General features: G+C 37.7%; 1 protein-coding gene across 1 annotated transcript; it reads left to right on the plus strand.

Annotated features, from left to right (window-relative positions):
- On the plus strand, nt 1-27,780 carry LOC127169227 (A disintegrin and metalloproteinase with thrombospondin motifs 5). Its single transcript, XM_051116450.1, has 8 exons — nt 1-1,157; nt 14,704-14,836; nt 14,926-15,093; nt 16,433-16,716; nt 19,127-19,310; nt 19,776-19,951; nt 21,510-21,685; nt 23,314-27,780. Exons 1-8 carry the CDS (start codon nt 222-224, stop codon nt 23,942-23,944), a joined length of 2,688 nt encoding a protein of 895 aa, XP_050972407.1. The 5' UTR covers nt 1-221; the 3' UTR covers nt 23,945-27,780.
- The last annotated feature ends 72 nt before the right edge of the window (nt 27,781-27,852 follow it).

Raw genomic sequence — 27,852 nt, forward strand, 5'->3', positions numbered from 1 at the left:
TGCTTTTAAGAGGAAACTTTGTGTTTTGTTCTTCAAGTTCACTTTAGTTCTCGTTGCTCTCTCATGCTGCCTTCATGTGTTTATTTCCGTGACGCGTGAGATGCGCACCGGGACTCATGCATCAGTCCGGCTCGAGTTCCTCACGCAAGTCGTTTTAAAGCTGTGTTTCGGATCGTAATGTTTCCAAAAGTTTCCTGCACCGGATTGAACTACATGGAATAATGTGGCGGATTGTTTTGTTGTGTTGCGCTCTGGAGGGTTCCGTTGCGTTCAGCGCGTTCCGGCCACCTGCGAACGCGTCTCTGCTCGCACCTGCCCGCGGCGTCGTGCGCACCGTGGATCGGATTTATCACGGGGGAGGAAAAGCCGGTTACCTTCTGTACATGGACGAGCAGCGCTTTCAGCTGGATATGGAGCGGGACGAGTCGATACTGTCTCATCACTTGGGTTTGAACGCGGACGCGTCGCCGCCGCGTCGGGAATGCGTTTACCGCGGCACCGTCAATTCAAACGCGGAGTCTCTTGCGGTTTTCAATCTGTGCGGCGGCGGACTTGACGGCTTTTTCGCGCTGGATCACGCACGGTACACCATCACGCCGCTCATCCGGGCGAAGGGGCACGAGAATGACGCGCACATCGTCGAGGACGCCGACGCGACGCGCGCTCTCCACTACTACACGCGCGACAGCTTCAGTTTCGAAGCGATGCAGGAGAGGCACAGCTGCGGCACGCGCGACCGCAAAACGCGCAGGGATAAAAAGCGGAAGCGCGACGAGGATGCTCGCAGATGGTGGACGAAGTTTGAGAAGCCCGACGCGCTGACGCGACGCAAGCGCTCCGTGTCTCGCGCTCGGCACGTGGAGCTGCTGCTGGTCGCCGATGCGTCCATGACGAAGAAGTACGGCAAGGACCTGCACCACTACCTGTTGACGCTCGCGTCCATCGCGTCCAAACTCTACGGCCACGCCAGCATCGAGAACCCCATCCGCCTGTCGGTGGTTAAAGTCGCGATTCTGTCCGAGAACGAGAAGGGGATCGAAGTGACCAAAAACGCCGCCGCGACGCTCAAGAGCTTCTGCAAGTGGCAGAATCAGCAGAACCCGCTGGATGACGATCATCAGCATCACCACGACGCGGCGATCCTCTTCACCAGGCAGGTAAAAACAAAAACATTCGCGTCGCGCGCAACAGCCTTGCTCAACTTTGTTTACATTGTGAGTGATGGAGGCGCGTTGCGCGCAGGTACATACGCGGCTCGTACGTTTTCATTACAGCGTTTGATTTCATTCCCAAAGCATCACCGTGTGTTTCCTTCACTGTGCCATTATGTTTTGAACTGAGTGACCTTACAAAAGTAGGCTACTGTGGTACACTGGTGGAACACCATGGTTTAACACGGTGCTTCAGTGGCATTGCTATGGTTGTTTTAGTTTCGACCAGCAGCTCTCAACCTTTTCGACCCTAAACCATCCATTGTCCAACACATTCAAAGACCAAGATATTCTTTTAGGATAAATATTAAAAATATATATATTAGCATTATATATTATTACTGTTGTTGTTGTTGTTGTTTTTGCCTTTGTTAATTTTATTATAATTAAATAATTAGCATTTTTAGATTTTAAGTTTGAATTATTTTTAATATAAAAACTTAGTATTTAGTATAAATTGCTTAATAAATTGTTTAATTATTATTTTTTTTATAAATAAACATATTTTGTTTAGCATCAGGAATATCATATCAAATATTTAAAAAAAATGAAAAGTATTTTAAGTTTTTAATATGCTATAATTATTTCATTAATGTATTTATTTTTTGTTTGTTTTTGTTTTAACCAGCAGTTCTCAACCTTTTTGACCCTAAACCATCCATTGTCCAACACATATTCAAAGACCAAGATATTTCTTTGGGAATATCTTGGGAATACCAGAAATATCATATCAGTATAAAAATTATTATTATTGTTGTTGTTGTTGTTGTTGTTGTTGTTTTTGCTATTTTTTAATATAATTAAATAATTAGCATTTTTTAGAATTTAAATTTGAATAGTTTTTTATATAAAAATGTAGAATTTAGTATAAATTGCATTTCTAGTATTATAATTTTTTTTTTTTTTTAAGTTTTAATTATTTTTAAAATACATTTATTTAATATATATATTATTTTTAATATTAAAATGATTTTTTATAATTTTCATTGGTTCCATTATTTTAATACCATTAAATATTTTTGTGTTTTGGGCATTTTAATTATGTTTAAATTATTTTAATATAATTAAATATTTTTGTATTTTTAGCATTTTAATTAAGTCTGACTACCTCTTTTGGCCCCGCCCACCTGATTTAGACATGATGATGCTACCATACAGTAGTACTACCATGGTATTTTGGGAAATGCCTTGTAGTACCATATAAATGCTGTGGTACATGAACTTGATTAGCGTGGTATGTTTCACTACCATAGCTTTACTATCAAACCTCAGTGTGTGTGTGTGTGTGTGTGACCAGGTCAGCTGGATCTGATCATGTGTCGACTACTGTGGGAACGTCAGTCTCTCCCCTTCCCGTTCCACAGTGAACTGTAAAATGATTTCCTTTGTTGCTGTTTTTCTAGGCAGGCGTCTTCGGTGTCCCCCTCCCAGTCCCCTGACTAGTGTGTGTCTTCATACAGTGTGTGTCTCTGCACATTCCTCACACGGGACGCTCTCGAGATCTGAGTGCCATGAACCGCAGCAGAGAGCTGTGAGGAAAATCCACACATGAAACCCGTCCCGGGCTGGAGACCACACTGGTTTCGCCCCTCGCAGATCCCACAGTAAAGCGTGGGCTCCGTGCCTCTCGCTCAACCGCCGCGCTTGTGGTTTGGAGCTTGTCGAGCTTCCAGACGAGGCTTGTGGTGCATGTAAGTCATGCGAGGTCTTGTTCACTGGAGCACTTAAAGTGCCAAAATCCTGCGCTTCCTCAGTAACTTTGCCTTGTTTTCTAGCTTAAAACTTAACATCCTTAAAACAAGATCAGTTTGCATGGGAAGGAAGATTTCAGATATCTTTAGTTAATGCATTCAATATCGTGAACCAGAGCTGTTGTTAACTATTAATTTAATTAAATTTAACGAACCTCATTCTAAAGTGTTACCGTGATGTCTACATGCATAGTTTTAAAGGAACAGCTGACACAAAAATAAGCCAAGATATGTGTCATTCCATCACTGTCTCACCAACAGGTCCTCTGCAGTGAATGGGTGCCGTCAGAATGAGAGTCCAAACAGCTGATAAAAACATCACAATAATCCACACCACTCCAGTCCATCAGTTCACATCTTGAGAAGACAAAAGCAAAAACAAATCAATCATTAAGACGTTTTTAGCTCAAATGCAGTGAGTCTGTAATCCATAATAACGCTTCCTCCAGTGAAAAAGTGATCTGGTCTGAATCAGGAGAGAAATGTGCACAGATCAAGCACCGTTTACAAGCCAAAACAGCTCTAAACGAATATGTAAGAGACAACAGGCGATGGACTTTTTCACTGGAGAAAGTGTTATTATGGATTATAAACTGCTTTTATCAGCTCATTCTGACGGCACCCGTTCGCTGCAGAGGATCCGTTGGTGAGACAGTGATGGAATGACACATTTTTCCACATCTTTTCCAATGAAGAAACACCATCATTTTTGGGTGAACTATTCCTCTAACTATGTAACTAATTCCTCTAGCAGACCGGCATTCGTTCCCTGGTGCCCTCGGCTGGCATCTGTAAGTGCCGCTGACGCCGTTTCCCTCTCATAAGAGCTGCCACACCAGATTCCACAGAGATGTAGCTTCTGTTGGCAGCGTCTGACGGACAATCGGTGCCAGCGGCGTCTTTCCTCTGGCAGTGTGGAGTCAGACACACCTGGTGGCGTACACTGTGTGTGTGAGTGTGTGTGTGTTTGTGTGTTTAAGAGTGTGTGGTTGTGAAGTACACCATGTCAACAAGCCATGATGGGCAGCAGAAGCCCACAGACACCCACTGAGAGCTCTGAACCGCCGCCAAAGCCAAACACAAAGAAATGAAATAAGCAAAGCATCATTTCCTCTCTGCTGCTGCTGCACAGTTTCCCAAAGCCTCCTCTGCCTCATGACTAACGCTCATTTGTTGTTTATATTTAATTTCCAAAATTGAGAATCTGTTATCATTTACTCATCCTCATTTGATGCGACTTTCATTCGTCTGTGGAATGCAAAAGAAGAAGTTTAGCAGAATGTTCATGCTGCTCTCTACTAAACAATGAAAATGTTGACTAGGACACTTACTGCATCAAAAAGGGAAAATGAGCATCACGAAGCAGTTCATGCTGCTTGTGCATTAGTGTTCTGGAGCCGTACGCTGCTCTTTAAGATGAAATGGACTGAAATTTAAGTCAACTTATTTTCAAACGCTGATAAATGGTGCATTCAAGACACATGACAGGTAACAAATTCAGGTTATAAAAACATTGTGGAAACTTGGCATGTGCACTTGGCAGATGCTTTTCTCCAAAACAACTTACATTTCATTCAAGTATGCATCGAATCAGTTCATGCATTTCCTGGGAAATGAACAGCCTCATTGGAAATACATGCATCTTGTACATTTTTGCAAAAAACATACCTAAACACAATTCACTGCAGTTTCCAGCTGAAATGAACACTTGAACACAGCTTTTATTCCTTTTCACACAAATTATGGTTACAGGTGCACATTACCATTAATGTAGATTTATTTTCACACGGTTCCTTGCTCAAATCCATGAGCTCACAACACTTTTACCATATGCATGATGTGTAAATGAATACATTTTAATGTGTGCATCAAAAAAACAGCTCCGTCTGTACAGCTTTCTGGCGTAAACGTGCTTGGTAGCGCACCCGGTGCAGCATTGCACTTGCAAACTAAAATTGCATGATTGCAAATGTGTTTTTATCTCACATTTGTTTTTGTTAACAATATCGATTAGTTTTACAGTTGTTGGTACATTATGTCCAACTTTTAGTGCTATTTCATTTCTGAGTTTCTGATCAAATTTTGTCAGATTCGTGTTTTTAAATTTCAGATCAAACTGAAAGTGCTTTTAGCACCATATGCTAGACATTTCACATTAAAAGCATCACGAAACATGCAAGAAGCAATATAATATTGTTTTACCCAGTTATTTTAGTATTGATGCACTATAGATTTTTACAATATTTTTTATTGTCATTTATGTTTAAGGTTGAGTAATTTTTGTTGTTTATTGTCATTTTTCATATATTTAATTTTTTTTTTAGTTTTTATTTTATGTATTTACTTTAGTATGTCAGCTTGAACTAAACAAAAAAGAGAAATGCTGCCTGGGCAACTAGCTGAAATAAAATCAGTATTGTTCTATTTTATTTTATTCAGTTAATTATTAAACATTCAGTTGGTGTGTGGGTGAGTAAATGTTGACAGAATGATCTTTTTTTCAAGACCGCACATGTTAATATGTGTCTTTTTCTGACTGAATATGAATCGATCTGACCTGTGCCGCTGTAATGTTGTGTTCTTCATCCGGCCCTGAAGCACAGTTATGCTAAAAGCCTTTTAGTCAAATACTGTATAGATTCATCAATACTGTCAGGACGTCCGAGGACATGAAAAATGACTCCAAAACACTGACAGAGCACTCAGTATTACTAGCAGTTGGAAGATCAGTTGTTATATTATGTGAATTGTTAATAATCATAAAGTCATGCAGCTTCAGTGTTTTTTAGATAACCATAATAATAGTGCAATTTACATAGTTAACTAAAACTAAAACTGCAAAAAAAAATCAATTACTTGAAATCAAGTAAATGTTAACTAAAATAGACTTATTTTATTTCAGCTTGTTAAAAGAGCAACATTTTTTCGTTTAGTTTAACTTAAAACTAAAATAAAATTAATAAAAACATTTAAACAATATATACGTTAAAACAACAAAAACTAGTACAAATGACAAACATGAAAACATTAGCATGAAAGCTTTTAATAACATTTTTATTATTTTGTTTTTACATTTAGTCATTTTTTAATTTAATTGTAAATGTCTATATAAATGTCTAGAAATAAATAAAACTCAACTACTTGAAATCAAATAAATGATAACTGATATAAAATAAAATATAAAAAATCTAGGCTTGTTTTATTTCAGCTAGTTAAAACGGCAACATTTCTCATTTTCATTTAGAACTTAAAACTAAAACTGAAATAAAATTAATAAAAACTATTAAAACATTAAAACTATATTCGTTAAAACAACAAAAACTAGTACAAATGGCAAAAACACAATAAAACTTTTACATATTAAATTAAAATGTACATGAAAGCTTTTAATAACATTTTTTTTTACATTTTGTCATTTTTATTTAATTGTAAATGTCTATAAATATCTAAAAATAAATAAATATAAAAACTAAAATGAAAGCTAAATAAAATATTTGTAAAAAAATCGAATAAAATGACAAAAGTACATTTTTTTATAATATCAAAATAAAATTTAATTCAAAATTAACAAAAACTTTAAAAATATTGCAATGATACTAAAATCACAGTAAATATAAATAACATTTTGCCACCCAAATAAGGGAAAATTAAGAGTTTAAAAAGCTTAAATGTCTTTATTATTATATTATATTATATTAAATAATGAATTATATAATTACTATTAGCAAATCATAAGGGGTTATTTTATTATGATTCCAAATAAAATAATGTATTAGGCTTACACTGCAAGTGACATGAACAAAACAGAATGCAATCAACGTTCACAATTATTTGTATGACAAAATTCATAATAATGACAAGCCTAGACACAAGTACTAGATACAAGTCATGTAATCCATAACTATTTGGTCACATGCATGACGTGTGCAACCTTTGTAAGGTCTGAGAAATGAAGAGGGTTTATAAACTCCGGCTGTAGAAGATTGTCGGTCGCTCACGCGTGTGGATGCAGATCACAGAACAAGAGGCACATTGAGCTCATGACTTTGGGTGAATGTGTGATTATGAGCATCAGATCAGAAGCGACGGACGCATGACTGCACTGATGCTGCAGGACACAATGACGCGTGTGTCTGAACACAGACCACATCAACACTTCAGCATGAGTGGATTGTCTGAGTTACGTCACAGATGTGTGTTTCTCATGTACAGTCTTCAGAAAAGTTTGGGGTCTGTAAAAGCCTCTTCCTCTCACCAAGGCTGCATTTATTTGTTTAAAAATACAGTAAAATTGTGAAATATTATTAGAATTTAAAATAGATGCTTTCTCTGTGAATATCTGTTTAAATGTAATTTATTTCTGTGATGCGCAGCTGAATTTTCAGCATCATTACTCCAGTCTTCAGTGTCACATGATCCTTCAGAAATCATTCTAATATGCTGATTTGTGTCACGGATCGAGCCATCCCATCAGCTTATAATCCTCCAATCAACTAACCGTCTGGTCTCATTTAGCACTTACGTGCAAGACTTACCCGACTCCCTGTAGCCTGCTAGCACATCGTGATTGTCATAATCACCGTCTTCCTCGTCAGCTGGTCTTTGCCTTCTGCCCCCATTCTTCCTAAAGTACAAGGACTGTTTACTACGAGATAAGTTTCCTTTATGATCAACCTTTTTTTTGTTATCTGTTTACCTGTGAATTTCGAGGGTGTTTCCCTGAATAAAGTCCTGTGAACATTCATCCTGTTTCCTGTGCTTCAGTGGTGTGTGACAGAAGACCAGACTATAATACAAATTGATGGATCCCGAATCTCCATCACCAGCTCCGTCACTCCTTCCTCCAGTCACCACTCCCTCACCTGATCCACCTGCCGGTCCCATGGCCTTACCAGCGCCTGTTCAGTGGCGCGGCGGAGAATTGCAGCGGCTTTCTCCTACAATGCACATTGTTGTTTGAGGTGCAGCCTCAGCGTTTCACCACTGATAGAGCCAAAATAGCGGTTATTATTTCACTGCTCTCCTATTCCCTGCCGTTTCCAGTTTTTTCTTTGTGGCCAAGAAAGACGGAGGCTTGAGGCCTTGTATTGATTACAGAACCCTGAACAAGCAGACAGTACTGTACAAATATCCCCTTCCTCTGGTACCAGCGGCACTTGAGATGTTGAGAGGTGCTTCTCATTTTCATCAAGTTGGACCTGCATAGTGCATACAACCTCATACGGATACGGAGGGGGGAAGAATCAAAGACCGCCTTCATCACACCATCAGGGCACTATGAATACCTGATCATGCCGTACGGGCTAGCCAACTCCCCCTTCGTATTTCAGGCCTTCATGAACGAGGTGTTCCGGGAGTACCTACATCGTTTCGTGATCATTTACGTTGACGACATCCTGATTTACTCCCGGAACGAGGCAGACCATCATCTCCACGTTACGCAGGTCCTCCAGAAACACTTGTACCTCAAACTGGAAAAGTGTGAATTTCACCGCTCCTCTATTCAATTCCTGGGCTACATCATTGAGACCAAGGGTATACAAATGGACCAGAATAAGGTGGATGCAGTCCGTCACTGGCTCATCCCTACCTCCATCAAGGAACTTCAACGATTCCTTGGCTTCGCCAATTTCTATCGCCGCTTTGTTGCAAAATTTAGCACCTTGGCAGCTCCCCACACCTCCCTTCAGCGAAAAACGCCCAAATCTCTGTCATGGTCTCCAGCAGCATCAGAGGCCTTCGACCAACTTAAACTGGCATTCACCACTGCTTCCACCTTGGTCCATCCCAACCCAGATTTACTTTTCATCATAGAGTTTGACGCCTCCACTGCGGGTGTGGGAGCAGTGTTATCGCAGCGGCAGGGGGTTCCACCAAAACTCCATCCATGTGTCTTCTTCTCCAAGCAGTTGTCCCCGGCGGAGCAGAACTACAATATTGGCAATCGAGAACTTCTAGCCATCAAACTAGCATTAGACGTATGGTGTCATTGGCTGGAGGGAGCCGACCACCCATTCAAAGTTACCACAAACCATCACAACCTAGAATACCTCAGAGAAGCCAAGCGCCTAAATCCATGCCAAGCCAGGTGGGCGTTATTCTTCACCCAATTTCACTTTACTGTAACTTATCGTCCAGGAACCAAGAATCAAAGGGCCGATGCACTTTCCCGTATCCATACCCCTGACAACGCCACCGATCTACCGGAACCCATTCTCCCTCCAGCCATCATCGTCAGTCCTATCCAGTGGGTTCTAGATGATCAAATCGCCCAGGCTATTTTAACTGAACCTGCTCCACCGGGGGTCCCTGAAGGACTAACCTATGTCCCATCGGGTCTACGTCTACCCCTCGTGGACTCTTCCCAAGGATCAGGACATCCAGGCAGCCAACAAACCCTCTCGCTCATCCGTAACCATTATTGGTGGCCTGGTATTAATTCCTGGCACCTGCCTCTGCCTAATTAAGAGATGCTTATAATACCACAATCACAAGCACCTATCCGTCTGGTCTCGTCTATCACTTACGTGCAAGACTTACTGTAGACTCCCTGTAGCCTGCTGGCGCATCGTGATCGTCATAATCACCGTCTTCCTCGTCAGCTGGTCTTTGCCTTCTGCCCCCATTCTTCCTAAAGTACAAGGACTGTTTACTATGAGATAAGTTTCCTTTATCATCAACCTTCATTTCGTTATCTGCTTACCTGTGAATTTCGAGGGTGTTTCCCTGAATAAAGTCCTGTGAACATTCATCCTGTTTTCTGTGCTTCAGTGGTATGTGACCATTTGCTGCTCAACAAACTTTTCTGATTATTATCAATGTTGAAAACAGTTGTGCTGCAGAATATTTTGGTCGAAACTGTCATGCATTTTATTTTTCAAGATTCACAGATTAAAAGAAAGTTCAAAAGAACAGCATTTATTTGAAATAGAAATCATTTAAGGTATCATTTCATTTAAAAATAATATTGTTTTAATATTTCAATATTCAAAACCTTATTTTTAGAACATTAAACTCATAGTATTATTTATGCAATTGTAACTGCAGTGTAATATTCCTAAATATTTTTTGTTTACATATTCTATTATCATTATAGGTGAAAACTGTTACATATTTACAGTAAAACAACAAAAACTAGTACAAATGACAAAAACACAACTAAATTTTTACAACTTAAATTAAAATTTACATGAACGCTTTTAATAACATTTTTATTATTTTGTTTTTACATTTTTATTTAATTTTAAATGTCTATATAAATATCTAAAAATAAAAATTGTTAAAAATAAAATAAAATTACGAAAATACATTTTTTTTACATATAAAAATAAAATCAAATTCAAAAGATTAACAAAAACGTTATGAATATTGCAATGATACTAAAATCACAGTAAATTTAAATCACATTTTGCCATCCAAATAAGGGAAATTTAGAGAAGCTTAAAGAACTTTTATATTATATTATATTATATTATATTATATTATATTATATTATATTATATTATATTATATTATATTATATTATATTATTTATGCAATTGTAACTGCAGTGTAAATATTCCTAAATATTCCTTGTTTACATATTCTATTATCATTATAGGTAAAAGTTTTTACATATTTTTACTACTTAAAATAGCTGTTTTCTATGTGAATATCTGATAAAATGTGATTTGTTTCTGTGATGCGCAGCTGAATTTTCAGCATCATTACTCCAGTCTTCAGTGTCATATGATCCTTCAGAAATCATTCTAATATGCTGATCTGCTGCTCAACAAACATTTTTGATTATTATCAGTGTTGAAAACAGTTGTGCTGCACAATATTTTTGTGGAAACTGTCATGCATTTTATTTTTCAGGATTCACAGATTAAAAGAAATTTCAAAAGAACAGTATTTATTTAAACTTTTTTTTTTTTTTTTCAAACTTAAGCAAGTAAGAAATGTTTATGTCTGGTGAATGTTCTCAGTTCACCTGCCCTTTTGAGTCTGTATGTTATGTACACACAGAGGGTTTCTGAATGCGTTCAGACAGAGTAAATACCGTAGTGTTTGTTCAGGAGTATGAGAGAGAGTTCAGCTGTGATTTTATAGGACAAACATTTGTGCATGTTGTGATCATGCGTGTGTCTCCTGCAGTGATTTCTAGCGTATGTGCTGGTGTGTTTTGTAGCGTTCTCTCGCCGCTCCGCCGCCGTCGGTCTGTCTGGGGCATTTCACACGTCCGGCGGTTCAGCCGCTATACGTTGACAGTTCGCTGAAAACTCTGAGATGTTCTGGACGCTCTGAATCCATCCGTCTGCGCTCCCGCTGTCCCAAATCCTTACCATCCGTGCCAACGTTGGGTAGCAACAGCCTGCGATCGGATCCGGCCTCTGCCGAGAAACTCAGTAGGACGAAAAATTTGTTTTTGACACATGAGGAACTGATATGTTGAATATATTGAATACTGTTTTGGTTGAAACTAAATATATTTTCAATTTTAAAAATGCATTTCAGTGAGCTTCACTGTTTACAGCAATAGGTTTAGCATGTATTTAAAGTATACTCTGGCCAGAAAAGTGTGTTTTTTTTCTTCTCATTCTAAGATGCCTGATTTTGTAGATCCAAACAGGCCAGACGTGACGTGACTGAAGGTCTTCACTCAGATCAGCGCTGATGTTCCTCTCCTCACTGATGGCCGTCTGAGAACAGACCTCAGATCAGCAGGCCGAGGCCGTACGTTTGGCCCTGAAACGCCCTGCAAATCAGAAGCAGGTGACAGAAACTCGCGGCGCTGTAGAATCAAATATCAGAGTGCTCTGCTCCTCCCGCTCGTCTTCCTGTCTGTCTGCGCCCACATGTTTGCTCAGAACGCTTGCCAAGCGCGAGAGGCGATGGGATATCGGCGTTCCCGTGTGTTTGTCTGCGTCTGCGTGTGAGGTGATGTTCTGGACTGACCCATCAGAGTCCAGCACCTTCATCTGTCTGGATTGATTATTAGTGCTGAAAGAACTTTATTTTCCTGTAAATGCGTCGAAACTGCCTTAAAACAACACATGTGTACCTGAAATGATAATCAAACAGTTTTGAAAAAGTTTAGGACTGAAACATGGTTCCAGTTATTTTGGTGTTATTAATATACTATTATAGTTTTAGTTAATATTTGGATTTTATTTTTATATTTTCTGTTTAACTTTAATTTTAGTAAAGTTTTAGTAATTTTATGTTTTTGTTTTTTTTTTTTTTTTTTTGGTGATTTATATATATATATATATATATATTTTTTTTTTTTTTTTTTTTTTTTTTCTAAAATGTCTATTTTAGCTATATCAAAACTGAAATAAATTAAATTAAACCTACATAAAAATAGTATATTCATAATGTTTTATTTAGTTGTCAGCAGAGAGTTTTTGGCATGTATTTACAAAACAAGAGTATTTTTCATGAGAATTTTCATGATTTTTATTTATTTTTTATTTTATTTTATTTTGGAGTGGAGTGGAGTGGAGTGCATGCATGCATCTCTCCGTTTGAGCTGTTGTTGTAATTTTCCCTCAGTATTTCCCTCATTTTCTGGCTCTTCCTTTGGCCGACGTTTTTCCCTGCTATCCTCAGGCAGGAATTCCTCATATTATCTGTCTGTATCAAGTTGCTCTGTTCACTTCTGTGAACACTCAGAACACAGCAGAAGAGTATCCTGCTTTTTAAAGGATCTGAAGAAAACCTGAATGGTGTTTTTTTGTGCAAAAATCTCCTAGCATGATGGCGGTGGGTTTTGCACATGCAAACACTCACATTTACTACAGCAGAGCATGTGTACAACAGGGCAGAAGCTGTAGGAGCGATCGGTCAGTGATTTGTGAAGTGAGGCTGTAGATGCGTGAGCTCAGTCGCTCCGCTGAGGTCATGAGCTAAACTGTTTACTGTGCTGCTTTTCTAAATGCGAGCGTGTGAAGAGCCGCTTTCAGTCCAGCCGTTTCCATCCCCTCGCACGGAACCGGCAAACATCAACCCGTCTGACTGCGTTTGTGTGTCTGTCTGTGAGGATCATTAGTCAATCACGTCTGAAAACAAATTCAGGACGTGCAGTGAAGGTCTGTGCTGCTGCTGATGCTGGTGATGCTGCTCTTGCATCAAACACTGCTAATTAGTCATGAAGTAGTTAAATTACAGTCAAACTACTCACTGAAAGAGTTTCAGACAGATTCACAGCTTATTGACAGCTTTACATTTTCACTGGTTTTATTGTTTTTAAATACAAGTTTGATAAAGTGAGCACCTGTGCTGGTTGTGCAAACTAAAATGTATTACAATTGAAATAAAGCTGAAATAAAAGAAAATATCATTATTAGATGGAAAACAATGTGTGCCTTTGCAACTAAAATAAGTTGAAGTAAAATGTGACCCTGGACCACAAAACCAGTCTTAAATAGCACGGGTATATTTGTAGCAGTAGCTAAAAATACGTTGTATATTATTTTATGCCAAAAATCATTAGGATATTTAGTAAAGATCATGTTCCATGAAGATATTTTGTAAATTCCCTACTGTAAATATATCAAAACTTCATTTTGATTAGTGATATGCATTGCTAAGAACTTCATTTGGACAACTTTAAAGGTGATTTTCTCAATATTTAGATTTTTTTGCACCCTCAGTTTCCAGATTTTCAAATAGTTTTAACTCAGTCAAATATTGTCCTATTCTAACAAACCATACAGCAATGGAAAGCTTATTTATTCAGCTTGATGTCGCTGATGTAAAATTTAAAATGATGCATTAATCTCAAATTTCAAAGTTGACCCTTCTGAATGGTTTTGTTGTCCAGGGTCACAAATAAGTTACTAAAATTACTAAAACCAAAATAAAAATAAAGTGAAAGCTAAATAAAAAATATTGTATTAAAAATAATAATAATAATAAAAATGCACACAAATTCTAAATCTTAAAAAATAAAATGTGCAAATATGTTAATTTAGTATTAAATTACATTTTTCCTATGTGAAGTTATAATTTTTAACTTCATCTTAAATTTATTTTATTTCTGTTAGCTGCCAGGGCAACATTTCTAGTTTTTATTTAAGGTTTTTTTGTATTATTATTATTATTTTTTGTTTATATTTCATTTTATTCAGCCTCATTTTAATTCCTGAAAATTATTTTTAGTAGCTTTAGTCAACAATTACTGTATCAACCTGATGATTAGCTGCATGAAATAAAATTAATAACTTCTGAATGTTATTATAAATATTAAATATTTAGTAAGTTTTCATCACGATTAGTCGCATCCAAAATAAAAGTTTTTGTTTACCTATTATATGTGTGCATACTGTATATATTTATTATGTATATATAAATGCACACATGCATGTATATATTTAAGAAAAATATGTTTATATATTAAATATATTTTATATAATATTAATTATATCAATAAATATATATACATGTAAATACAGGTGAATATTTTCAAAATATATATTTTATGTGTGTGTGTGTGTTTGTACATACATAATAAACATACAGAGTACACACACATATAATAGGTAAACTAAAATGTTTTATTTTGGATGCAACTAATCATTGCACAGCACTAAAAATATTATAAATATTAACTAGTAATATTTAAAAAATAAATCAATAAAAATTGCAAAAAAAAATATATATATATATATATATATATATATATATAAACTGATTTAAAATCTGAATGAAAAACTAAACAATACTAAGATAACAGTATTTGTTGTTGTTGTGTGCAGGATCTGTGCGGTCATCACTCGTGTGATACTCTCGGTATGGCTGACGTGGGAACTGTGTGTTCGCCGGAGCGGAGCTGTGCCATCATCGAAGACGACGGGCTGCACGCCGCCTTCACCGTAGCACATGAGATCGGTACATGCATGCACACACACACCCACAAACACATGTATGTGCTTTCACACGTCACCTGTATGTGACATTGCTTCCTGTGTGTGTCTCAGGGCATCTGTTGGGTCTGTCCCACGACGACTCCAAGTTCTGCGAGGAGAGATTCGGCTCCACCGAAGACAAGCGGCTGATGTCGTCCATCCTGACCTCCATCGACGCGTCCAAACCCTGGAGCCGCTGCACATCCGCCACCATCACTGACTTCTTCGATGACGGAAACGGTGAGAAACAATCATGTTTGGACATAAACTCAACCAGAGTTTCTTTTCAGGTCACTGCAGCTCAAATGACTGCATCTGATGTTGCATTCTCAGAAATTGTGCAACATTTCTATATGGTTATAGGGCAAATATTAATCTGATATGATCACATCTGAGATGGAAGCCCGTTTCCGCCACTGAATAAATTTTTTTTAAAAAGGTTATTGCGACTTATCTCACACTTCTGACTTTTTTTCTCAGAATTGTGAGATATAAACTCGCAACTGCAAGAAAAAAAGTCTTTATTTCTTGCAATTTTGAGTTCATATCCCGCAAATGTGACTTTACAACTCGCAAGTGTGCGTTTCTATCTCACAGTTCTGAGAAAAAAGTCAGAAGTGCGAGATAAAAAGTCGCAATTACCTTTTTTATTTTTTATTCAGTGGCGGAAACGGGCTTCCATACTTTTTGATGTTTATGCTGAAATTATGTGGAAATTATGGCACATTAAATTCGTAAAATGGGTCACAATTTAAATACTATTATAGTTTGTATTAATATTTTAAATGATTATTATTAATTAATATTAAAAAAAATTGTAATATTTTTAAAATGATTTTAAAAATCTAAATAGTTTTAATTTATTTTCATTTTAATTATAGTTGCATTAAGTTTTAGTTTCTATTACATATATTTATTATAGTTACATTAATATTTTGAATTTTTTTTATTTTATTTTTGTTTGCGTTTGTAATATTTTGTTAATATTTTATTTTATTTTTGTTATTTGCAATTCTTTAGGGCATAGCTTATGGGGATCCAAATTTTTAATTTTTTAATTTAATTTTTTAATAAGATTTTATTTTATTATATTTTACATTTTTGTCATTTTTATTTGTTTATTTGTTTTATTTATTTATGATAGCCCTTTTCAAGGGGCTCCCAATTAAAATGTGTTTTATTTTACTATCACAGGTAATGTGGTGTTTGGTTGATTATTGTCTCAGCTTATTCGTCTAATTAGGTAAACAAAAGCAAAACATAGGAGGTGTTTTGTCACAGCACATTACAACTTTTTGCAGTTGTAAGTCACGTGTTAGGAAAAACAGTTTATTGACTACACTGTAAAAAACAAAAAACAATTTATTGAGTCAGCTTAAAATAATTTGTTCCCCTGCTGCCTTAAAATTTTAAGTTCAGTCAACTTAAATGTTACGCTGTACTAAGTAACAACTTAGATATTTGTGTTTGTTAAACTTAACTTACAATTTTTGAACAGTTCCATACCTATATAACGAAATCCACATTTTGCACACATTTTCTCCCCGATCGTGCCGTCATATTGCTGTTGTGTGTGTAGCCGAGTGTCTGCTGGACGTTCCTCATCTGCCTCTCTTGGGACCGGAGGAGCTGCCGGGTCAGAAATACGACGCCGTCCAGCAGTGCCGTCTGGCCTTCGGGCCCGAGTACACCGTTTGTCCCGGGATGGACGTGTGCTCGCGTCTGTGGTGCGCCGTCATCAGGAAGGGACAGATGGTGTGTCTGACCAAGAAACTGCCGGCTGTGGAAGGAACTCCGTGCGGGAAGGGCCGGATCTGTCTGCAGGGGAAATGTGTGGACAAAACTCGAAAGAGACACTACTCGGTAAGAGCAGAGATTCAGCTGAACAAATGACGTGTTTGTCTTCATAATCTTTCATCGAAATGCCTCTTTTTGGCTGACATCTAGTCCCGCACTGCAGATTCTTCCAGTGAATAATCTGTTTCATTCTGAATCAGGTCACATTATGTTACTAAAACAGATTGCAAATTTCAGTTGTAGTTTTGTTTCGGTTCATAATTTAGCACTTGCAAATTTTATATAATCAATTTAATATTTTTATTTCAGTTTTGGTCATTTTGTTGTGTGCTTTTGTTGTTTATTTATTTATTTAATGTTTTTAAATAGTTTTAATTTATTTTTGTTTCAGTTTTAGTTTTGTTTCAGTTCATAATTTTGGCACTTGCAAACTGCATTTTGTGTTGACTAGTTTCTCCATGCAGGTTTATCTTGGTCAGTGTTTATATTGAGCTGGTCCAGTGTTCATTTAGCATTATTAATTGAGTATGTTAAAATAAAAGCCAGCTCAAAATGATTAATAAATTCAGTTTTTTATTTTATATTAATATTTTGAATTTATTAATATTTTTGCACAATTTTATAATCATTTTTTATTTTCATTTTAATTTATTTTTAGTCATTTTTTTTACATTTCTATTTTGCATTCAAGTTTTTCATCTAACATTCTAGTAGATGTGGTTTAATTATGTGTAGGTTTAGTTAACGATAGCAAACCTGGGCTGGCCATAGTCATCCTGCTAACCAGGTAAACTTCATTGCATGAGACTAGTCATCCAGCCTGATGTTTCTGAGGAAGCTGGTTAACCAAGAACATTTGTAAGGACATTCCTGTCGTGTCTTTAAAGAACTCTCATGTGTTTGTCCATCTGAGCCGCACCCATGTTCATCACGCATCTGGTTTGCAGTGTTTCTCTGGGCTTCATGTGATCGATCTCTCTCACCGCCGTACCCTTTACATAATAAACATCACATCTCTTCTTTCAGACGAGTTTCTCCAGCGCTTCACCTCCTGCTCTGAGGAGCGTGTCAACGGCTCTTTAACGTCTCTCGTCATCTTCTCCAACACTCCTGCGCTCCTTCAAACACATCCATCAATCTCTCTCTCCGCTGCTTTCTCTCTCACTTCATCATATTCATTGCTCTTCAGCATTTCAGCACAACCATCATCAGATGTTCAGAATAACATCTATATAGTGTTCACTAGTGCTTTGGGGTCAGTATGATTTTTAATATTTTAGAAAGAAGTCTCTTCTGCTCATCAAAGCTGCAGCTGCAGTAAAAATTGTGAAATATTTTTAGAATTTAAAACAGCTGTTTTCTATGTGAATATCTGTTAAACTCTGATTTATTTCTATGATGCGCAGCTGAATTTTCAGCATCATTGCTTCAGTCTGCAGTGTCACATGATCCTTCAGAAAACATTCTCATATGCTGATTTCTGATTATTAGCAATGTTAAAAACAGTTGTGCTGCACAATGTTTTTCTGGAAACTGTGACGCATTTTATTTTTCAGGATTTAGGATTTTAAATGGCAATCTTTTGTAACATTATAAATGTAATACATTTTTAATGGATTAAAGTAATAATTTCTTCAAAAAAATGCCAACATTCCTATTTAATTAAGAAAACATTATTACTGAAAGTTCTGTGAACAATGAAAAAGTCCAGTTTTTTAAATGTTTTAAAAATGTTAAATGAACGTTTCATTGTATCATTTTGCAAACATCACAAGAATGTTACTTTTGAATGTTCTCTGAAGGTTCTGAAACAAGTTGATACATTTAAAATTTAAAAATTGTTACATCAACATCCAGCTGACATTTTAAGAACAAACGTTCCATAAGCAATGTGTAAATTAAAGAACATTATTAAAGACCAGATCATTCTGAATGAACGTTCTATTAACGTTACTGTTCATAAGGTTCCTGTCAGCAGCTCAGAGCATCAGATGTGAATGTAAATGAGAGCGTCTCTCCTAACACTCTTATTCTTGTGTGTCTCGCTGTTCTGACTTAACTAGATTAGTATCAAACACATATAACCAGCAGGAATTTCCCATCCTCTCGTCTGGCCGGGTATTTTTGTCCACGTCTCAGAGGTCATTAAGTGTTTTAGAGACTATGAAGAATGTAGCTCTTGTCTGAGCGTCTCTTCGTACTTGTGTGTTTGTTTGTCACGGTTTGTGTTCCTCTCTCTCTTACACACACACCCTTCCTCTCGCTGAATGTCCAGCGTTCAGGCCCCGCACTCATTTTTGGCTCCGAGCTTGTTTATTGCGGGCCGGTGAATGGACGGGCACACGCCTTCACATAAAACGCTCGTTTCTTTCCACGGTTCGGGCCATTCATGTCAGTGAATTCTTCCGCCGTGAGTCAGTGTGTGTTTTTTGCTCTTCATTAATCGATGTCTGATCCGATCTCCGTTTACTCGCAGACGTCGAATCACGGCAGCTGGAGCTCCTGGGGTCCGTGGGGTTCGTGTTCTCGCACGTGTGGTGGCGGGGTCCAGTTTGCACATCGTCTCTGTAACAACCCTCCTCCCCGAAACAACGGCCGCTACTGCACCGGGAAGAGAGCCGTCTACCGCTCCTGCAACGTCACCCCGTGCCCTTCAGCCGGTGAGTGTGTCATGCATGCACACAGAAGAAAACACATGCAAATTCAACAAATTCTGAGGCAGCATCATATAGATCCCTCAAATATAGGTTTTTCCAGGAAAGTAATGAGAGTTACCAAATCAATGGGCGTAGCTAAAACAGTAGGGTGTTTTTGACCATCATCATTTTCATTGCGTGGTTTAGAAACACCCAGCAGTTTAAAAACACCCACAAAGTCAGAAACACCCTGTTTTGCTCTACAGAGACCTCAATCTCCCATCCCTTGCAGACAAAGCAATCCCAGAAAATCTATTCAGTTTACCCTCTCGATTATCGTGAGCTCATAAAAACACCATTTATAAAAATTCCCTCCTGAAACCAGCTCAGTTCATATTTTTAAGTAGCTACTGTGGTAATAACAGAAGTGAACATTAGCTCAGTTTGTGAGTTGAATACACTTATTCTCATTTGTCCTGTGTGTGTTAGGTAAGAGTTTCCGTCAGGAGCAGTGCGAGCTGCGTAACGGGCCTCAGACGGATCCTAAAGGAGTAAAGACCTTCGTGGAATGGGTGCCGAAGTTTGCCGGCGTGCTTCCCAAAGACATGTGCAAACTCACCTGCAGGGCCAAAGGGACGGGATACTATGTCGTGTTCTCACAGCGGGTGAGTGAGTGAGTCACGGGCAACACATGCTTCATATCTGATAACACTCACAAATGGACTGTGGTGGTGAACATACTGAATGACGTGCATCCTTTGGACATGAAATTATAGAAATGCCACACTACTGTTTGAAGTGGCATGTAAACATACATAGGTTTCACATGGTGCTTCAAACCCAGCTAACAGGAAACATTCGCAGAACGTTCTGGCAAGGTTCTCTAAAAGTTATGAACAAACATTTGAAAACACTTTAGAATAGGGAACGTCCAGCAACTTTTCCCTCATTAAATTCCTAATTTGCTGCTTATTAATAGTTAGTAAGGTAGTTGTTAAGTTTAGGTATTGGGTAGGATTAGGGATGTAGAATAATCTCATGTGGAATAAGACATTAATATGTGCTTAATTAGTACTAATAAATAGATAATATTCTAGTAATATGCATGCTCTTAAGCAGCTAGTTAAGAAATTGTAAAATAAAGTGGTACCAAACATTCTTCCATTGACATTAATAGAAGTTATCTGGTTTTTAATAATATTCTCAAAACATTAGCACAGTGGAATGCTTTTTTAAACATTTGTGTGATGTTTTTTAAATGTTACTTGTTTTAGAACATTCAGAGAACATTCAAAAGTAACAAATAATGTTTGCAAAATGTTACAATGGAACATTCCGTTAACTTTTGAATTAACTTTTCAAACATTTTTAAAACATTTTTAAAAAACTGGATGTTTTGAACATTCACAAACAACGTTTTCACAACTTAATGGGAATGTTAGCAAAAATCCTCAGAACATATTTTATTATGTTATGAACAAATGTTCATCCAGTAACATTAAGAAAAACTTCATTCAGCACAAAAAAACATTATTTATATATTGTTCCTAATGTTAGTTCGTAATTCCTTAAACACTCCTATAATCAAGAAAAAAAAACTTTTAAAACGTTTAAAAAACAGATGTTTAGAGAACATTCAGAAATGTGACCCTGGACCACAAAACCAGTCTTAAGCATCACGGGAATATTTGTTGCAATAGTCAAAAATACATTGTATGGGTCAAAATGATCAATTTTTCTTTTATGCCAAAAATCATTAGGATATTAAGTAAAGATCTTGTTCCATTAAGATATTTTGTAAATTTCCTACCATAAATATATCAAAACTTTATTTTTGATTAGTAATATGCATTGCTAAAAGCTTAATTTGGACAAATTGTCACAATATTGTCCTATATTGCCAAATATTGTCCTATCCTAACAAACCTGACAAAGCTTATGTATTCAGCTTTAAATGATGCATAAATCTCAATTTTAAAAAACTGACCCTTATTTATGTTTTTTTAGTCCAGGGTCACAACTATCATTTTGTTAACTTAATGGGAACGTTTGCAAAACATTTCATCAATATCATCTCCAAAATTACATTGTATTACCATGGCATTTTGGTGCTTTTTGTTAGTCATAAATGTATCAAACTTTGAGTATTTGTGGCATTTCTTTAGTAGCGATAGATGAGCACCACACAGCAGATGACGTTTGGTTTGTGTGCTGTTCCTGCAGGTGGTTGATGGGACGGAGTGCCGGCCGTACAGCAGTTCTGTGTGTGTGAAGGGGAAGTGCGTTCGAACCGGCTGCGACGGGATCATCGGCTCTAAACTTCAATATGACAAGTGCGGCATCTGCGGCGGCGACGGAAACAGCTGCATCAGAGTGGCTGGAAACTTCACCAAGAAGAGGTTAGAAAACACACACACAAATGGAGACATTCCACTTGAATTGTTTTAAACCAATCCCTAATGAACGAGGACGTCATCAGAAAGAGGTTTTGTAAGGTTTATATCACTTCTGGGCACAAATATCTCCTCAAAGTATGGTGAAGATGTACATAAACACACACGCTCTCTCAGACACGAAAAATCTGAGACATGCAAAATTGGATACTTAATGTGATTTACGGGAGCAGGAAATGTTCCTGGTATGACATCCTTTGTTTCCCCTGGGAGAACATTGAAGGAAAACATAAAAGAAAAGAAAAATCACTAATCAAATCTGTTGTACAGCTCGATTGTTTCTTAAACAAAGCAAGAAGATTCAATGGAGAGCAAATGGAAACTTTTGCTGAAGTCTCTCCTGCTTCTCACAAGTGTCTAGAGTTTCAGATCTCAGAAATGTCTCAAACTGTGCTCAGATTTGCACTCAAAAGTCAGAGATTTCAATATCCAGTGATCTGAGCTGCTTCACACTCGTTTTTATCACTCCAGACTCTTGCTGGAAGAACTAGTGTCTCATTTGTCTGTTTTTATTTATTTTGAGGAACTGTAGGAATTTTAGGTGAAACATCTGAGACAAATTTGAAACTGTATTGAAACACAACAAAGTTTTTTTGTTTGTTTGGGGCTTTTTTTTACAATTTATATTTATTAGGATTTTATTATTTGCAAACAAGCCATGAAATAAATGTACATTTTGTATTCTCAAACTATACAAATGAAACAAACAATATGGGCAAAGACACACAACACAAAGGCAAATTTGTTAAAAATAATATATATATTTTCTTTTTTTCTTCTTTTTTGCCTAGTAGAAATAGCTAAGCATTCTTAAATCAAAATGCAGAAAATGCAAAATGACTTAAGATGTTCAGTGGCACATATCATCCCTTGTTTTAATTATAAACTTAATTTTGATTATTTTTATTGGAAAACTTTTCTGAAAAATGTTGTGAAATGTTTTGTTCTATCAAAATTATGTGAAAAAAAATCCCATTGGCAAATATTTTTTTCTCAAGCATATACTCACTTGATTTTATTGAAAGTAAGACTAATATCTTGTCATTTTGCTTTTCTAGTAAATGCATCTTAATTTTAAGAATATCTAAATATTGTATTGAAAAAGACAAATTCAAAATAAGACAAAAATACTAATGTCATGTGATGTTGTCTTTGTGTTCTCCAGTAAGGGCTACACAGATGTGGTGAAGGTTCCCGAGGGCTCTACTAGTGATCGCAATCATGTCATATTGTGACAAGGAGCTTTAGCTTTAGCCTTGAATGTGGTGACATTCAGCCACGCCCCTTTGACAAAGCCACGCCCCTCGTCCAAATAAAACACACCCCTTAAGTTCACACTGACAATGATTTAAACCATTGCTGTAGTGTCTGAGGCTCTGGCCTTGAATGTGGCAGCATTTGGCCACACCTCTTTGACAAAGCCACGCCCATGGCCCAAATGACACACCCCTTGACTTCAAACTGGCAGTCATTTAAACCATTGCTGTTGTGTTTGACATTAAGATTACCATTGATAAAATGTAATGTTCCATTAACATTTACATGTCATGTGATGTTGTCTCTGTGTTCTCCAGTAAGGGCTACACAGATGTGGTGAAGGTTCCCGAGGGCTCGACGCACCTGAAAGTCCGACAGTACAAAGCCAAAGGCCAGTCGCGCTACACTGCGTATCTGGCGCTGCGGCGGCCCGGAGGAGAATACCTGCTCAACGGAAAGTTCATGATCTCCACGTCCGAGACTATTATCCCACTCAACGGCTCCGTTCTCAACTACACCGGCTGGAGTCAGCGGGACGAGGCCCTTCACAGCTTGGGCCCCGGGGCCATTCAGGAAAGCCTGGTGGTGCAAATTCTGGCCACGGACGCTAAGAAACCACTAGACATCCGCTACAGCTTCTTCATGCCGCGCAAATTGCCGCTTCCGCCGCGAACGATCGCCACGGCTTCGGGAACGGCCGCGGCACTGTCGTCGGCGGAGATTGTGACGTTTACGACCGAGGTTCCTGTGACGACGGATCCTCCGACGACGACGCCCGCGGGGCCACGTTGGGTGACGGGATCGTGGATGACGTGCTCCAGAACTTGCGATACGGGTTGGCAGAGTCGCACGGTGCAATGCAAGGACCTTCAAGGGAAGCTGTCCAAGAGCTGCGCGCTCAACACCCGGCCGTCTGCCTTCAAACACTGCCTGATTAAAAAATGTTGAGGACCCCTCGATCAGAAAAACTTTCTGACTGAGCTTCGTGGAGCACGTAGACTGAACCGTTGCAGTTGCATTCCGATCACTGTGGAATTCTGCTAGTGTTCGCATTCGTGTTGCGTTGTGACTCGGACAAGGAGCTTTGGCTTTAGCCTTGAATGTAGTGATGTTAAGCTACGCCCCTTTGGCAAAGCCACACCCTTTCATCCAAATGACATGCCTCTTGAGTTCACACTGGCAGTGATTTAAACCATTGATGTAGTGTTTGAGGCTCTGGCCTCGAATGAGCCAGCTTTCAGCCACGCCCTTTACCCAAACGACACGCCCCTTGACTTCACACTGGCAGTGACTTAAACCATTGCGATTGTGTTTGATATTAAGATTACCATTGATAAAATGGAATGTTCCATTAATGTTTACATAACCCAGAAAAAAAACATTTTAAAAACAGAAAACATTTAGAAATAATGTTTTCATAACTTAATAGAAACATTAGCATTTATCATGTCCAAAAACTAAAAAAGACAAACTTCCTAAATGAACTTTGTGGAGCATGTAGACTGAACCGTTGCAGTTGCATTTATGTAAATACCGTTCCAATCACTGTGGGATTCTACTAGTGATCGCAATCATGTCATATTGTGACAAGGAGCTTTAGCTCTAGCCTTGAATGTGGTGACGTTCAGCCACACCCCTTTGACAAAGCCACGCCCCTCTTCCAAATAAAACACGCCCCTTAAGTTCACACTGACAGTGATTTAAACTGTTGCTGTAGTGTCTGAGGCTCTGGCCTTGAATGTGGCAGCATTTGGCCACACCGTTTTGGCAAAGCCACGCCCATGGCCCAAACGACACGCCCCTTGACTTCACACTGGCAGTCATTTAAACTATTGCTGTTGTGTTTGACTTTAAGATTACCATTGAAAAATTGAATGTTCCATTAACGTTTACATAACCAAGAAAAAACATTTTAAAAACAGAGAGCATTCAGAAATAATGTTCTCATAACTTATTGGAAACGTTAGCATTCATCATGTCCAAAAACTAAAAAAAGTGTTGAGGACCCCTCAGTCAGACAGACTTTCTGACAACTTCGTGGAGCATGTGAAACGTTGCAGTTGCGTTTATATAAATGCCGTTCCAATCCGTGTGGAATTCTACTAGTGTTTGCAATCGTGTCGTGTTGTGGCAAGGAGCTTTAGCTTTAGCCTTGAATGTGGTGACATTCAGCCACGCCTATTTGACAAAGCCACACCCCTTAATCCAAATGACACGCCCCTTGAGTTCACACTGACAGTGATTTAAAGCATTGCTGTAGTGTTTGAAGCTCTAGCCTTGAATATGGCAACATTCAACCACGCCCCTTGAGTCTGCACTGGCAGTGGTTTAATCATCGCTGTAGCTTTTGATGTTAAAATGCGTTCACATTTACCACTTATAAAATGGAATGTTCCCAGAATCCTGCTAGTGTTCACAATTGTGTTGTGAATCAAGACAAGGAGCTTCGGCTCTGGCCTCAAATGCGGCAGCTTTCAGCCGTGCCCTTTTAACAAAGCCACACCCACTCATCTAAAGCCCCTTAAGTTCACACTGGCAGTGTTTTAAAACATTGCTGTTGTGTTTGATGACTGTTGCTCTGCAAAACCAAGATGTTCCAACAGGAATTAGTACAACTGTGTTAAAAACCTCCCCACGCTTTTTTTAAGAATTCGCTGCCTTTACCAATAGAAAACTGCTTGGTTCAAAAGTGACTTCTGGGTGAGCAGCACTTTATACATCTCTACTTAGTTGACAGTAGACAATGGACCTTTTTGGTTCACAAAATTAATGTGTTGCCGTTCCAACTTGACTGCAGGGCTGCACAATATATATCGTAATTTAAGTTAGTTTCAATGTGTGGTTGCGTAAAAGTGCAGTAATTCTGATGAAATATAAAAAGCAATATCTCAGATGAAAACATTTGTGATTTTGGAGCAAAATAATCATTATTATCAGATTATACAACTATATCAGTCTGCATTTCGTTGGTCGTCGCTGCATTATGTCCATTATAGTGTCATAGCTTATTTGAATAAAGCTGGACCAAGTTAAAGTCAAATGATCAACTAAGAAGTGACTTTGCAAATCGCTGCCAGTGTGAACGTACCATTAAGGGTCTGATACATTTCCAACATCATCCATAAGCTTCGACTGCATGAACAGAAAGGTCAGTGCAGAGTGAATCTCATAAGACTAAGACAAACTGGGAATATGACTGACCGCCGGTCCGTTCCTGAGCTCATTTTCAGGGTTTGAGCTGACGTTGACGTGTTTGTTCCTCTGCGCTCCATGTTTATGTCCGTTCGAGTCTGAAAGTCCCACAATGAACTGATCTTCCTTTCTTTGTTACAGAAAAACTAAACAGGGCTCTGATTTGTAAATTGTGTGTATGTCATTTTCTGTGTTCGAGGCTCGAACGACACTGTGTGCCCTCGATACTCGCAATAACGCCAGCCGATCGCTCACTTACTCACAGTCGCGCCGTTTACATGTTCATGGGAATGTTTCGGGTTCAAAACAAACACAAACCTTGTTTACAGTAAAACACTATAATGGACGTCTATGAGGCAATGATTACACAGGGTTAAAGCAGAAATGTGAAACATGTATGTTTATTAAAGCCTGTATACTAGTTGCTATGTACAGAAATGTGTGTTATTTGAACTGTAAGCCCAGCTGACACAAAACGTTCTTAGAACGTTCTGGAAAAGTTCTTTTATGAACAAATGTTCCTCCAGTAACGTTAATAGAACGTTTGTTTAAAGTTATATGGTCTTCTCAAAACATTAGCACAAAAAACATTATTTGCAAAGCATTCATGGAATTTTTAAAGAATGTTTTTCAGTTGGACATTCATCTAACCTTTTTGAAATGTTACGTTTAAAAGCATTCAAAAGTAACATTCCTATAATGTTTGCAAAATTTTAAAACGGAATGTTTTCTTAACATTCATATAACCGAGAAAAGGAAGAAAATATAGTTTTCTTAACCTTTACGGGAACATTAGCACAGCGTTCTTAGAACATATTTCTGTTCGCTGGGAGATTCTGTTCTTGACAGATGAACTTTTGGTTATGTGCTTCTGATGTAAGTGATTTTTACATGTTCATATAATGTTGCACAGACAAGGTGACACGTTTAACATGTTTTTTTGTTAAAGTCTTGCTCAAAACAATGTTTGTTTGTTTTTTGTTTTTTTGTTTGACATTTATTCTGATATGATTCTTGCCCCATGGACTTCCATTGTAAGTTACTGAAAACACAATCTTTGAAACTGGGGGAAGAGCTGAAATTATTTTCTGTGTTAACGAATGGCTTGACTTGTATTGAGACTGGAACATTCCTTTGAATCATTTTTCACCTCAGTTCAACCTCACAACTTCATTTTTCAGACCGTGAAACACTGAAGCTGAAGGAAATAATGACACGGAGTGTGTTTTCATGCTTCATAGCTGACATATGCAAATGCTCATGCAAATTAGCGCCACTTCTCAGATATGTGATGTGTGTTCAGATTGTTCAGTAACATACGTGTGATTCATGTACGTGTGATTTTATGAGCAGCAGAAATCAGTTTAAAGTCAACATGATTCAGCTCTATTTACTTTCATTCACATTCCTGCTCTTATTCTATAAAATATCATTTTTCATAATTATTTGACATCGTTTGACTCCATTGCAATTGACCGTCTCATCAATTTATAAATAAAATAACATTTAAAATTGATCAAATTAAATGCAAAAGTCTTGCACTATGTTTTTTCTCTCATTATATATCAAGTTTTATTTGGAAATGCATCACATTACAGAAGTGCAATGGGTTGCAAATGCATATCATGTTGACTTTAAACCTGCTGCAGTTGTTTAATTTGTGA

Source organism: Labeo rohita, chromosome 1, assembly GCF_022985175.1.
Source record: "Labeo rohita strain BAU-BD-2019 chromosome 1, IGBB_LRoh.1.0, whole genome shotgun sequence".
Classification (NCBI taxonomy): Eukaryota; Metazoa; Chordata; class Actinopteri; order Cypriniformes; family Cyprinidae; genus Labeo; species Labeo rohita.